This window comes from Lonchura striata, chromosome Z (genome assembly GCF_050655825.1).
Source record: "Lonchura striata isolate lonStrDom1 chromosome Z, ASM5065582v1, whole genome shotgun sequence".
In the NCBI taxonomy this organism is placed as follows: domain Eukaryota; kingdom Metazoa; phylum Chordata; class Aves; order Passeriformes; family Estrildidae; genus Lonchura; species Lonchura striata.
In genome coordinates this window covers 72,296,729-72,310,217 of record NC_140740.1, presented here as the reverse complement: position 1 = coordinate 72,310,217, position 13,489 = coordinate 72,296,729, and the positions used below count along the sequence as shown (strand labels likewise).

Sequence of the window (13,489 nt, the reverse complement as noted above, 5' to 3'; positions counted from 1 at the left end):
TAAATTATCATGTGCAATGCCATTAAATTATTAGTTTGAGACAAGCATTAAGTAAGTCCTACCCCAAGACACTCCTGTGTAGCATCCCATGAACTCTCCCACCTCAGTCAATTCCCAAGTCCTCAGCCCTAGCAGTGGCAGTAACTACTCACCACAGAGTCAGTCCTCCTGGGGAGAAAAACAGTCTCCCATTTGGACTTCTGTGTAACTTCCCCTGGTTTCTCCTTCCTCTGTCCCCTCACTGGATTGGTATCCCTGGTGGCCACCCTCCTTTCCCTGGAGACCAAACCCCTCTGCCCAGCCTTAGCTCTGCCCCCACCCCTTCCCCTTTTTAAGCTGCCTTCTGCACTTGGTCAGGGTCTCTTTTACCTCACTGGGTTCCCTTCAGCCACATGTGATATCCTCCACTGGAATAAAACCCCTCAAAAAGAGCCTTTCTCGCCTCTCTCGCTGAGCCAGCTGCAGTGAGTGTTGAGTGAAGGTCTGACTATGTTGTCTGAAGGTTATCTCAACTTGCTTTTCTACAGGAGAGGCTTGTGGGGAACAGATTTTAGGCAGCAGCAGCCACTACTCCAACACCCACATTTTTACTCCTGAAGGCTTGCTTTATGTATCTGTTTAAAGTACTGGCCACATAAAAATATATATATTTTTAAAAGTTTTTCCAAGTTCTGTGCAAGTTCTAGAAGACCAGGAAAACTACGGGACACAGTCTGGGGTTAAGAAAGCATGCTGGAGGGCCACAATAGCCATGACAGGATGTGTGCTGTTTCCAAGCCTTAAGATCAGAAGCAAGACTCCTGTAGTTGGCCTCTCTTAGGGCTCTGTCAAATTTCATCCCCTTTACTTTGAGAAATTAAACAATGGTGTCAGCAAAAAAAAAAATCTGACTGGAACACAAATACCTGCATGCAATTTCATGCTCAGCAACAAACACTAGAGTAGAGGAGGAAGGTGGGGTTTTAAGTTACTAAGGTGGGGGCTGTTCTGAGACTGGTTGGGCATTACTTTGCCTATGTGAGGTACTGAGCAATTTTCTTCACTGTTCTAGCTGGTTTGGTTTTGGTTGTTTCTTTGGTTTTGTCTTCGTCTATTGCTTCACCTGTATCTGGACCAATGAATTTTTTTACTTTTGGTCTTCCAGTCTCTCAAGTGTGGGGGAGATACTCAATCCACCATAAAGAGCTTACAAGAGCTGGGAAAGCTTATTCGTTACTCAGGACACGGGAGCCAAAGCTGGGATCAGTCTTTTCTTTAAAAGAGCTACAACTGCTGTAACACTGGCCCAGCTTCCAAAGGCAGTTTGACAGTGGGAAGTTGAATTCCCAGTTAAAGTCTGCGTAGTTCCTCAGAATCACTCACAGATTATACAGTCTAAGAAAATAGCTAATCTTTCACAAGAGGGGTTTTTTGGATTTTTTTGGGGTTTTTTTGTTTATTTGTTTTTTGGTTTGTTTGTTTTTTGGTTTGTTTTTTTTTTTTTTTTTTTGCTTTGGAGGGTTTCTTTGTGAGGCTGATTCCTTGTTTCCAGGTTTTCCAGAGTTGCAGATGGGCATAAAGTCCCACACATAGCTATGCATGAGACAGGGGCAGAGGGACAGAGGACAGTGGCTCATCTCATCATTACAGACAGGCTTTGAAGTACTAAAATACATAAAATTGCAACACCAAAACAATACTGAAATTCACACTAGTTTGTTTGTAAATTGATTATTATTCTAATACAATTTTTTACACTCAATTTTTTATTTTATCAGCAACTGGTTTTGAATCACAAACAGATTTAAATCTGCAAATCCAGGTCACCAGAAGCACTGCTTCAGCTCTAGGAACAGATTACCAGCAACTACAACCCCTAACTAACGATTGTGCCTTTTTGGTGGGAGCATCTGGGGAGTTGATGCAAAAAGATGCACCTTTGTTACAGAACTATCCAGCTATCTATTTGGGACTGACTGCAGTGCTCAACTTGCCTACTCAGAGGGGCTGTGAGATACTGTGGAATACTCCTGGCAGTCAGGATCACATGGATTTCCAGCCAGTGTGGATGCACCTCTTGTACCTGTCTCTACAAGGCAGATGACAGCTGGAGCACTTGGAAGGTTGAAATCAGCAGCCACAGTGTCAACTCTCATTCTACAGATGGCAGTGGGAATAAATATGAGTTGCCCATTCCACCCAGTCTGGAGACAGGGAGTGTCTGATCTCTTCTTACTTGGTTCTATTTCTGAATATAGTGGTAGGCAACTCACTTCAAATGAAGTAATATTTTAATCTTTCAAGAAAGAAGATAAAATGTTCACTTTTTTTGCTAATTATGGGGTATTTTTGTCTTTGTTCTAGCTTCAAAACACTACATAGTAGTTTCTCTAATCCAAAATCCAATCCAATTTTTTCAGAGGCCTTTGGATCAAGTCTCTTCTCATTATAAAGTCCAATTAAAACCTTTAATATTTCTCTCAAGTAACTGATAAATTAAGTTAGAAAGTAACAAATTCCACAAAAGCAAGGTACGTAAATCTTAACAAAATTAAGAAGAACTAACATCTGATAAAAACACTTCACATGACAAAAAGAAATTAGATTTTAAAAGTAGCAGTGATATTTTGGTTACATATTTATCATAAACCCATGATGGAAGAGACGAGAGATGGGTCATCTGTAAATGATACTGGGTAGAGGTCAGAAATAAAATATTGTTGAAATTTTCAGTTTCAGAAATCCCACACAGACAAAATATTACAAAAAATATTGAGGAATCTAACAAGCAACATATTAAGAATTATAATTTTATCAGATAACCCTTAACAAGTTAACCTTTGTGAATATACCTGTGAATATAATAAGCATATTAGGTATGCTTAATTTTCATTCTAATAAAGAGGAATGGGGATTCAAATTTCATAATGTGGTTAAAATGTATCATTATTCATAACTAACTTAATCCCGTGCCTTTGGTAGCTGCCTCACACAAGCCAAAACCTGTTCCCATAAAGCAGGGGCTATTCTATGACAATTGAACTTGCTGTACTTAATTTTGATACGAGGCATTTAAAAATAACCTCTCACTAATTTTGCTGATTCACACTAACAGCTTAGCATCAGCAGGTACCAGTGTTTTGGCAGCAATGCAAATGCATGCTAATTTTCTTTGAGATCTTTCCTAAAAAAAGCAAAAATGGAAGTCAATGCCAGAATGATTGTCACATAAGTGCAACACCTTATGCACTGTAAAAAAAAGATGATAAAGAGACTTATTAGAACATCTCTGGAATTTTAAATAAGTACTAAGAAAAGAAGGCTTTGACAATTCTTGTATCCAAACACATAGACTATTGCACTGTAATCCTCTCCTGAACCACCAAAATCCTAGCATCTCCCCACAAAAAGCTCAGCAGTCCAGTGCATATGTTCCCATCAACATCCTCCAAGAGGACCCAGAGGCTCCTGGCTTTGTGCTGCTGGGCAGCTCCAAGGCTGCAGCCCTGGACCACTGGCAGCTGCAGGTCACTCTGCAGGGACACCATTTGCAGCCACTGCAGTGTGAGTCAGCTCAATTACCTTTCCGAGTCTGCCTCCATTTTCTTTCTTTCAATGCACACTTTGAGACAAAAAGCAAGTCTAGTAGCCAACTAAATTAACTTCCCCAAACATATAATGCACTAACATGATCCCACTCAATAGCTACTCCAGCTATCATCACAGCCTCTAAATACCTGAAGAATCCTACTTATAGTATGTCCCTAAATGTGCATACCAGGCCACCTAAGATCTGAAGCAAAATTAGTTCCTAGGCGATTATGGCACTCTGATAGCACCTGAAAAATCTGGTCTTGACTTCCTGTCTCTTTTCATTTTCTTTCATTTTAAATGATAGGCTTAGCTCAAGTACCTATGTCCTGACTTGAGGAATTTTGATGAACAGCTGTTTTGAAGTAAATCAGCACAAAACCCATGTTGTTCAGGATTTTATTAGTGATCCACAAGTTCACATGGCAAGCTACTAGATGTGATGTTAGCTGGTTTTAGATCTGCTTTGACAAAGGAAATGGGACTATACACCACTTTGTCGAAGTACAGAGTGAACATTGATGACCAAAATTCCCAGGTCCAAAAATTCTCCGCAGGTTACAAGCCTAAAAGTAACTTTGGAACTGGCAACTGTCAGAAGGGAAGTTGATAAGGCTGTATGGAACAATGATGGTATCATAAAGCGAAGACTTTTCAAGAAGCCTGAAGGAGGCAAGCCCACTGCTGCTTCTGATGCAGGCAGCTGCCAAGAGGAAATAAAACATGTCTTCCACTTTGCCAAGATCTCCTTTGGCTGCAGGCAGGCTGGCAATAAAATAGTCCTAGGCCAGCAGTTGGCATCTGCACTGGCTAATAGGCAAACAGGAGGCCTCCTGGTATAATTCAGATAGGAGATGCATCAATGTTCTTGATAACCACAAGACAAAGTAGCCACAGTGCCTATCTTAAGCAGTATTTATTAGAAGGTTGGGGGTGAAGAGCTATTCAAATAAAATGGATTTTATCTAGACAAAGGCTTGAATATGCACAAATGCAACAGTTAAGTGTCTCCAGATGGAAACTGACAGATAAAATACAAGTGTACAAGTCTTACAGAAGGGCCCTCAACAGCTTCACCCTACCCCACCCAAAAACATGGTCTTTTGTGAAGCTGCTTTATGCAGCTGAAACTTTCTTGTTAATTAAGCAAAGATTGGTAGGTACAGCTGCAATTTCAAATGAGCTCTTTCCAAGACTCTCCACTTGTTCTGCCTCACTACCAGATGCACAGTTTCTTTTCCAGCTTGTACACAGTTTGCCTTTTTTTGTCCTTTTCGTATTACCGTAAGATGGAAGTTATGCCTGCATAACAAAGAAAACAGAGGCACCACTGGAATACCCCTTTAAAGTCATGCTGCCTGTTGTCGTGGCAACCATTTAATTAGTTGTGTTACTCATTTTTCACCAGCACCTGGCAACATCACCTCCCCAAGGTCAGTTGTTATTAAGGAGTCTACTAACTCAGCTGCTTTACAAGGTAGCAGAAAAAAATCTGCAGGCATTTCCATTCTGAATTTTATTTTTCAGGAATCACAAATCACTCATAAATTGCCCAAGAGCTGAATAAAATGTGCACAAATACTACCTTGACAGCCTATCCCCTTGAAAAGAACACAAAAATAGTCTTGGGATCTAATCATGCTCCCTGCAGTACCACTATCTACATTGCTATTCACTACACAGGGAGAGGCACCAGACCTTAAATTCTTTGAGAGAAAACACATAAATGCTTTGACAGACAATCTCTTCCACATCTTTCTTTTGACATCATAGGCGTATGGCATGGGGACAGGATTTGCCCCATTTCCTCCAAGCTTCCTTTTTCAGAAAGATTGCTACCTTTCACATTGCTGCTGTCGATATCCTCAAGCTGTTCTCAGAAGCACACAAGCATGTACTGAGCCACCACTGCAATTACCATAATTAAACATGGCAATCAAACAGACTTCAGTCAGCTAGGAGTTGGACCTGAGAAAACCAGGAGCCTTTGTCAAGAGTGAACTGCTCCTATATGTAAGCTGCACAGAGACTTCAGACTCAAAGGGCTGAAAAAAAAAGTTTTTCAATTACATTCCACAGGCAACCCATCACCTTGGGTGAACGCTTCCTTTGGACAAAAGGTCACCTAGACACCTATTCCGTTTCTGAGTTTAGGAACACAAAGGAATACATACTTACAACCATCTCTTTGAAAGTCCACAGTTTCAATGGTTGAACACCCAAATTTAATTTGGGTGCTGAAACAAAGTAAACATTCTGACAAGTTTTTAGGATGTGGCAACAAAAAAGTCTTCTCTCTGCCAAACAGCAGAGGGGATACAAAGGAGCCTCATATAGAGTTCAACATCAGAGAACAGCAGAAAGAAAGTAAAATAATTCTCTGATGTGTACAGTGGGATTCTGGAGGTACAAATGCACTTCTCCACAAAATTTTAGAGGAGAAGCTGGTCAAAACAGACAGCTTTATCCCTTGACATTGCCTTTATTCAAGTTTGAGGCTCATTTAATGCTTTTTAAACACAGATTTTGGCAGTTTATTGTTTAAAGATTGAGCAGTAGTGAAAACCACATTCATTTCTGCTTGTCAGAGATGTTGATGAATTCCAGTCACATACAATTAAGCTAGAATTCAACACAATGACAGATTAAACAGCGCAGTCTAGACAAACAAGGGAAAAAAATCAATCAAAATTACAATTCACAGAGAAAAATTCCTAAACAATTCTACATTCTTTCTGCTGAAAAAGGGGTGCATGATCTTATTTTATTTATTTTAATTCACACAGTGGTATTAGAATGTATCATCTAAAAGAGGCAGTAAAAATACTAGTCATGCTGTAATTTTTTTGCTACAGGAGCAACATATGATCTTTAAGTTTTTAATATAAAACACAGATATGCCAAAAACAGAATACACTGCATTTTGCATTCCTTAAATTCTCTCTGTAAAGCAAAGAAACAAATGCCACTGAGCAATTGAATTGGCTTCATGACATATAAATTAAACGAAAGACAAGTATTCTAGGTCCTAGTTTACATCCAGATAAATAAGGGGCTACATGTCTTTATTCAAAAATCTTCATGCTGTGTACTGTTTTATTAGTTATGTTTGTTTTCAAACCAGAGGACAAATCATAGAAGTATATAATTTTTTCTTAAACCTGGCAATACTTCACTCTCTCTAGATATGGGGAGATACAGAAAAACTGCTTTAACATATTATGCAAGAAGGAAAAATTAGTTACACAAGACATTTTTGTAAATTATTTAAAACCATCAGGTCAATGCTGTCATGCTAGCAAGGCATCAGGGTCTCTTGGTCAAAAATGTATAGCAACTGACCTCAGGAAATTGATTTAGTAGCATGATACAAAATTTCACAGCCCTTTTTCACCACACATGAGATATGTTTCTTTTACACTTGTCAGTAGTAGGTTGTACTGTATGACAGCAGTCAACATGCATATGGTCACAATGATTTCACCAATCAGAAACCTCTATTACTTTGAAAACATTATATATGTTCACGTGAGAAACCTGATGGTTGAACACCCAAAATTTCATCCATACTCATTCAGCAATGGTATTAAGAGCAATGAGACCTTAGAAAACTTACCAGACTCTTGATTCTCATGAAACCAGAACAAACCCAAACTTACACTTCACAAAACTGGTAAACAAAAGTTTCAATTTATTGAATGAATCCTCTTAAGGAAGAAAGGGCTTGAAAAAATGGCAGCAAAAGAGATTCTTACTAGTCATATACATTTTTAAATTTCTCATACAAGCCAAAGAAAGTTCCTGGGAGTGATGGCAGACTCATTGTAACTCAGCTTCACGTATCAAGAAAGATAATTAAGTTCAAGTCCATTGGGAAGAAACACAGGGCTTGAGCTGCAGTAATGCAACAGTGACATCAGGTCTGGCTCTGTCCAACTATAGAGCTAACCTTTCCAGTTATTGTTTTGTATGTACAACACCTACCCACAATAAGCTTCTGTCACTGGACTAGATTGGCTCCACATGAAGAAACTGTTCAATAAAAAGATAAGTTCTCTTAACTGTAAAAAGGCCCTAAATCTAATGGGCCAGGCAATTTCAGAGTGTAATTTAGCAGTTCTGTTCTTAAACTTACCTCGAACTTCGGGAGAGAATCGAGCTGAATGGCGAGACACAAAAAGTTTCAGTTCTTGATCCAAGTTGCATTCGACCAAGTTTGTGTCCCATGATCGGATTCCTAAAATACAAAATAGAAAACATGTGTAGCTTGACACATAAGCAATATAAGTTTTAACTGAGTACTTTTCTATTTGCATTCAAGCTATTTGCATATTTCTAAATTCCAAGCCCAGCCTCACCTTCTTCCAAGGCACAAAGCTATTTTTTAAAATACACTCAGTAGGATTCTGACAGGAATCTGAAAAAGACCGTCTGCATTTCCAAAGCGTGATCATTCTTTAAGACCCCAGCTTTCAAACTGCATCAGTAGCCATTTCACAGTAAGTTACCAATGTCCCTGACATGACTTTAAAATTCCAATGTACAGATTTACAAAAACAGAAGAGTGAATCACCCAGAGGACATTTCAGTCATCTTGCCCTTTTGAAAAGAAAAAGGCAGCATTACCTAGCATGTTGCTAATTAATATTTAAATACAAAGTACTAAATTGCTGACTTCTTCATTCAGTATCTTTGAAGCATACCATATTTTAAATTAAAATTTAAGTGATCTTTTATTTATGAAGTGTCAGAACTCTAGTTCTGAAATTTGAAAATGCTGTGCTTGATCTTTTTTTTTTTTTTAAAACCAAACTGCACATCTCTGTTTCCTACTGTTTTTCCCCCAGCTACTTAAAAAGTGAGACACTTGACACTTACATGACAAAAAAATATATTATTTCAAAGTAGATTTTTAAGGACTGAAATTCAACCAGGAAAAAAAGTCATTGCCACCAAAAGACAAGAAGACAAGGTTATAATTTTCTTACATAAGATTTCAATGAACAATTTGGGAAAAAAAAATAAAAAGGTAGAATATACTTCAGATTTTTTATATAATTTTGTTTTGGAAATCTTCAACTTTTGAAATAATGAGCGGACAGTAACACTACAAGTAAGTCTAGGCCCTGCTGCAATTTTGAAAGACAAAATTGCACTCATTTTTTTTTTTGTCCTAAAAAAACATCATTACCTCTACAGAAATGAACTGGCAAACATAAAGTAGACTGTTGGTGAGAAGGTTGCCTGCTGGCTCCTCCCCACATGATCATGCTTTTGCATGAAATTATTGGATTAGACCACTTTGAGGTTTGACAACAAGATGCCTGAAGAGATGTATGTCCAACCCTTCAGAATGGGTCTAGAATTAACACTTTTCTCAGGGTTTCAGGCTGTGGATGTCAATACCACTTCCCATGCTATACGTATTTTCTGTTTCAATGCAGCAGAAATGTCAGAATTAAGACTGGTAGAAACCATGTTGCAGGGATGAAGCATGAGGAGAAAAGAAGGAATAGCAGAGAAACTAGATCTGCAGTGCTAGTCTCCCATTGCAGCTCTTAGTAGGTTCTCCATGCAAATATGAACATCTGCATTTCAAGAGCCTGAAGCCTCTGCAAGAAGAATGCATCCAGGTAAAGGTAGTAGCAAGCTTTCTGTAACATGCTACCAGCAATTAAGTAGCTGCCATTTGAATCTCAAGAAAAAATTAAAAATACAGTGTGTGCCTGTGTGTTCCATAACCACTTGAGAAAAATAACTGAGCTATAACCAGCCACCTCCACTTCCTGACTGACGCATCATTGTTCAGAGGCATAAAGCAGCAAGACTCTTCTTCAAGTCTCCTTACTTTGTTTTCTCAGAAAGCACTTGACCATATGGTACATTTTTTGGACAAGTTTTGGCAGGCAAATACATCTAAACAGCTTTAATATCTTCCAGGTGTTGGAATATTTGAGAGCAAGAACACCAAGATGATATAATACCATACAAGTAGAGCACATATGAAAACAATAACTATTAAACTGACATTGATCACAAAGCTGAAATACACTGAATGAATGAGTGCTGAACTTCAAGAAGCTTGAAGAAAAACAATTCCCTGGCCTATGACACCAAGCTTGGGCAGAGAAACTACAATCCTTTCTAGAGGTCAGTTGACATGAACTATGATTTATCAACACTGCTAATGAAAGGACTCATCCACCATCCCTAGCTGCTTTAGATGCGATCCTAATTTGCTGTAGGGATAAGGTGCTGATTAGATGTAGTCAAGATTGCTCAATCATTGCCTGATTGAGCCAGGCAATGTCCAAAATACAGGACTCAACACAAAATAAATAGGGGGAAAAAAAATAGGGGATAAAAGCCTTTATGCCCTATGCACGCAGTAGTCCTAGAAGCTGAAGGTGGAATTTGGGTAGACTATCTAAAATATGCAACTGCATGATTCAGCAATCTGGATGCAAAAATTATGCATGCGTATTATAGCGGAGTAAAATGTATTAAATGAATGATACCACTAAATCAGGTTTTCGGTGGAACAAAGATAAACATGGAACTAAAATCCAAGGTCAATCCAATGATGGCTTAGAAATGTGGACATATCTGCTATAAACATGGCTGAACTGGAGCTATTTCCTTCTTTCTGCAGTCTTAGAAATGCAATGCCACTAGACACAGGACTAATAAGACAGCAGGGAGGGCACACCCAGTAGCATCTGCTAAATCAGTGGAAAAATCTTGAAGCTTCTTCTTCACTCCCCTCTTCTCTTTTGGTGGACTGTGGGTTGTTGGAGAATTGCCCCCTTAGCAAAGTCACATCCAAAATGTAATTACTGAAAATGCGTCTTGCCACACCATTCCCTCCCCATGATATATTAAGAAATGACTCTGCATTCCACCAGGTTGCGTAGCATCACACCACTGATGTGTTATCAGCAGATGTTTTCTTTGACACGTTGCTCTGCAGTTTGGCGCATGAATCCACAGTTTTCAGTGATGGTACTCAGGAGATGTACCAGAGAAGACAGTAAGGCAGAGTTATGGAGAACCAAAATGCATTTAAAGCTCTATTGAGAATAAAGGCAGCAAGAAGTATTTTTTTCCCCAGACTACAGCAGACTTTCCAAAGAGAAAATTATTAGCTGAGCCTGCAATTGCCTCACATAGACAAAGCGTCAGACTCCCACTTTTATTTATCCAGAAAAATGTACCTAAAAATTTCACCAAGGAGTTTTCTTAGGAGGCAAAAATCTCAATCAAATGGTCTAATACTAGAAGCATCAAGGTCACTTCTAATCCAAAATGATTAATTAAAAGGTCAAACACTCCCTCTGAACACCTAAACCTGTAAGTGGGTGTTATGCTTAGTGGCAGGAGATAGCAGTAATTGAGCTATGCAGCAGTGACTGTACAATAGGAGATTCAAGAAGGGACTGGAGAGCATTTCTTCAGAGGGAGGATATTAGTTGTCTTGAGGGAGTAAATTTTACCAATTTGCTTTATAATCTTTGACAATTTAATTAAAATGCAGCCTGTTCTTTTCTGACACAACTGAAAATTAGATAGAGTTAAGGAAGTGCGATGCTGAAGAAGCTCTGAATGACAAAGCACCTGCCTCAGTAGCTCTCCCCAAGAGACAATGGTAGCAATAAAGATAGAACAGTTTATGATGGAAATAGTTAGCTGAGATGAGGATGCCTTTTACCTCAAACTGTAATGAAAAGGAATCCAGAGAAATAAGCAACTAAAGCAACAATGGTTGAGAAAGCAACAATAGAGAGACACAGATGAAGTCCTAGCTGGACTGCTGAACCACACCTACATGACAAGGCTGCTACCAATTCCTCGTTCCGGGATCTCTTCTTCACTCTTAACAATGGCAGTTCCATAAATCTTTGTTTTCACCAGCCCAGAACAAAAAATACATATTATAAAATCAGCTATCAACTGAGTTTAAGTAACTGTAAGGTCCGGCAATAATTTTCTTCATGCTTTATTCCACTGATACCGTTTATTTTTTTTTTTTTTTGTTTTTGTTTTTGTTTTTTTTTTCTCCTCTCTGCATATACACTGAAATCTATTGTATCAAAAACCACAACGAAAACTTATAAAACTGTCATTTCATTTGCAATACCACGCTGCATCGCCGTCTTAAGAAAAGGACAAATAAACGCCGAGTCAGAGGAGCCCGCAGTCGGACAATAACGAGGCTGAGCCCTCGGGTAACAGCCTTGTTACTCATAAAGGTTTTCTTTATTGGAATATATACGCGTATATAGAACTTAGGTCCTGAAAAATTGTCCAGACGACAGAAAAGTCCCAGCACCCAAAGTTAGACACAAAGGCGCGGCTGCGCTCCCGCCCGCGCAGCCTCTGCTGCCGAGAGGGAAAACGCCCCGAACCCGCGGGCTTAGCGCGGCGGTGGGGGACGGGGAACTGCGGGCGGCAGCCGCCTCGCAGCCCCAGCCCAGCCCATCCACCCCATCCCCAGCCGCCCTTTGTCCGCCCCGAGCAGCCACCGGGACCGCAGTGCGGACCGTGCCACGCCCACCCCGGTGTCTCCGGGCAGACGGGCTCGGCGGCGGGCGCTGCGCTGCCGCCGGCCCCTCCGCCCAGCGATGGCGGGGAGGGGGCTCGCTGCGGCTTTCCGCAGCGCCCGCACCCCGCGGCGGAGCATGGGTGGGTGGGCGATTGCGGCGGGACCCCCGGGGAATAAAGAGCCGAAGACGGCGGCTAGGCGGGATGATGTCGGGGGCTATCCCGGCTCCCGGCCGCGCCCAGGGAGGGGCAGGGCGCCGGCGGGGGTGTCGCGGCGCTGCTTGCGGCACCCCGGCTCCCGCCGCCTCACCTCGCTCGATATTGGTGATGGCCCGCCGCAGGTGCTCCTCGGTCACCAGCTCGCCGATGACCACCAGCAGGTAGAACTTGCTGTCTAGGAAGCGGTGGGAGAGACTGGGCGAGGTGGAGGTCGGGTTGGGGATGCTGCAGGAGGGCTCCGAGTCCACTTCCACCACTACGGTGGCCATCGCCTCCGCCCCGCGGCTCCGGGGCGCTGAGCTCGGCGGCGGCTCCGCGGGCGGCAAGGAGGGAGTGAGGGCGGGTGGGGAGGCGGCGGCGCTTTTATACGGAGACGGTGCAGGGCAGGGACCTGGTGAGGAGGAGGAGGAGGAAGGGGGGGAGCCGGCGCATCCTCCGCGCCGCCGCCGCCTTTCCAGCATCCACGGCTGATGTCATCTGCGGCAAATCCTCCCCGCGGCGGCCCCCGGAAGCAGGAAGGACGCGGGGGGCGAACAACGCCCCGAGGGGACGCCAAGGACTGCGCCCCGCGCCTGGCTCCCGGCCCGGCCGTGCGACCCCCGAGCCCACTCCCCTCTTGTCCCTTGCTCCCCGTGCCCGTTCGGGCCGTCACCCCGAGGCCCGTCCCTTAAAACAGGGCGATGAGGAGCCGCAGGTGATGGCCTGGCAGACCTGCGGGGCTCATGTGGCAAAGCCAGCATCGCGCCTCCTGCAGCGGTCCAGAACCGGATGAAAAAGCAGTGCCACTGCCCAAAGCCAGTTGTCCTCTCCTACGTCTTGCTGTACTACTGCCGCAAAATTTGAGTCATACTGAAACACACCCTCACCCAGCAATCTAAATATTCTTGCTAACTTTTTAAATTTAAAAGCAGTTAATTTGATAAGATACTTCACACATAGTTCTTCTGCACATATTCAATGCCCACGGATATATGACACCAGAAAAACACTAGTTTTGGACAACATGCTGAAGCCCGTAGTCTTAGCTTATTCAAAACTGCAGAAATTCAAGAGCTTTAATAAGTAATGTTGACCAGGCTCAAGCATCTCCATGGGGCAATGATAGCAGAAAACTTATACAATGACAGAACCAAAGGCTTAATTTCTTTTCTCATAGATA

The 13,489-nt window shown here is 41.8% G+C and overlaps 1 protein-coding gene across 1 annotated transcript in view; it reads right to left on the bottom strand.

Annotated features, from left to right (window-relative positions):
- MAP1B (microtubule associated protein 1B) overlaps positions 1-12,829 on the bottom strand; it is a 68,507-nt gene extending 55,678 nt beyond the window's left edge. Inside the window, exons 1-2 of the mRNA XM_021531757.4 lie at positions 12,422-12,829; positions 7,706-7,807 (exon numbers count right to left, since the gene is read on the bottom strand). Of these exons, the coding sequence (XP_021387432.3) occupies positions 7,706-7,807; positions 12,422-12,791 (472 nt within the window). The 5' untranslated portion in view covers positions 12,792-12,829. The remainder of the gene's footprint in view (positions 1-7,705; positions 7,808-12,421) is intronic.
- Between the last annotated feature and the right edge of the window lie 660 nt (positions 12,830-13,489).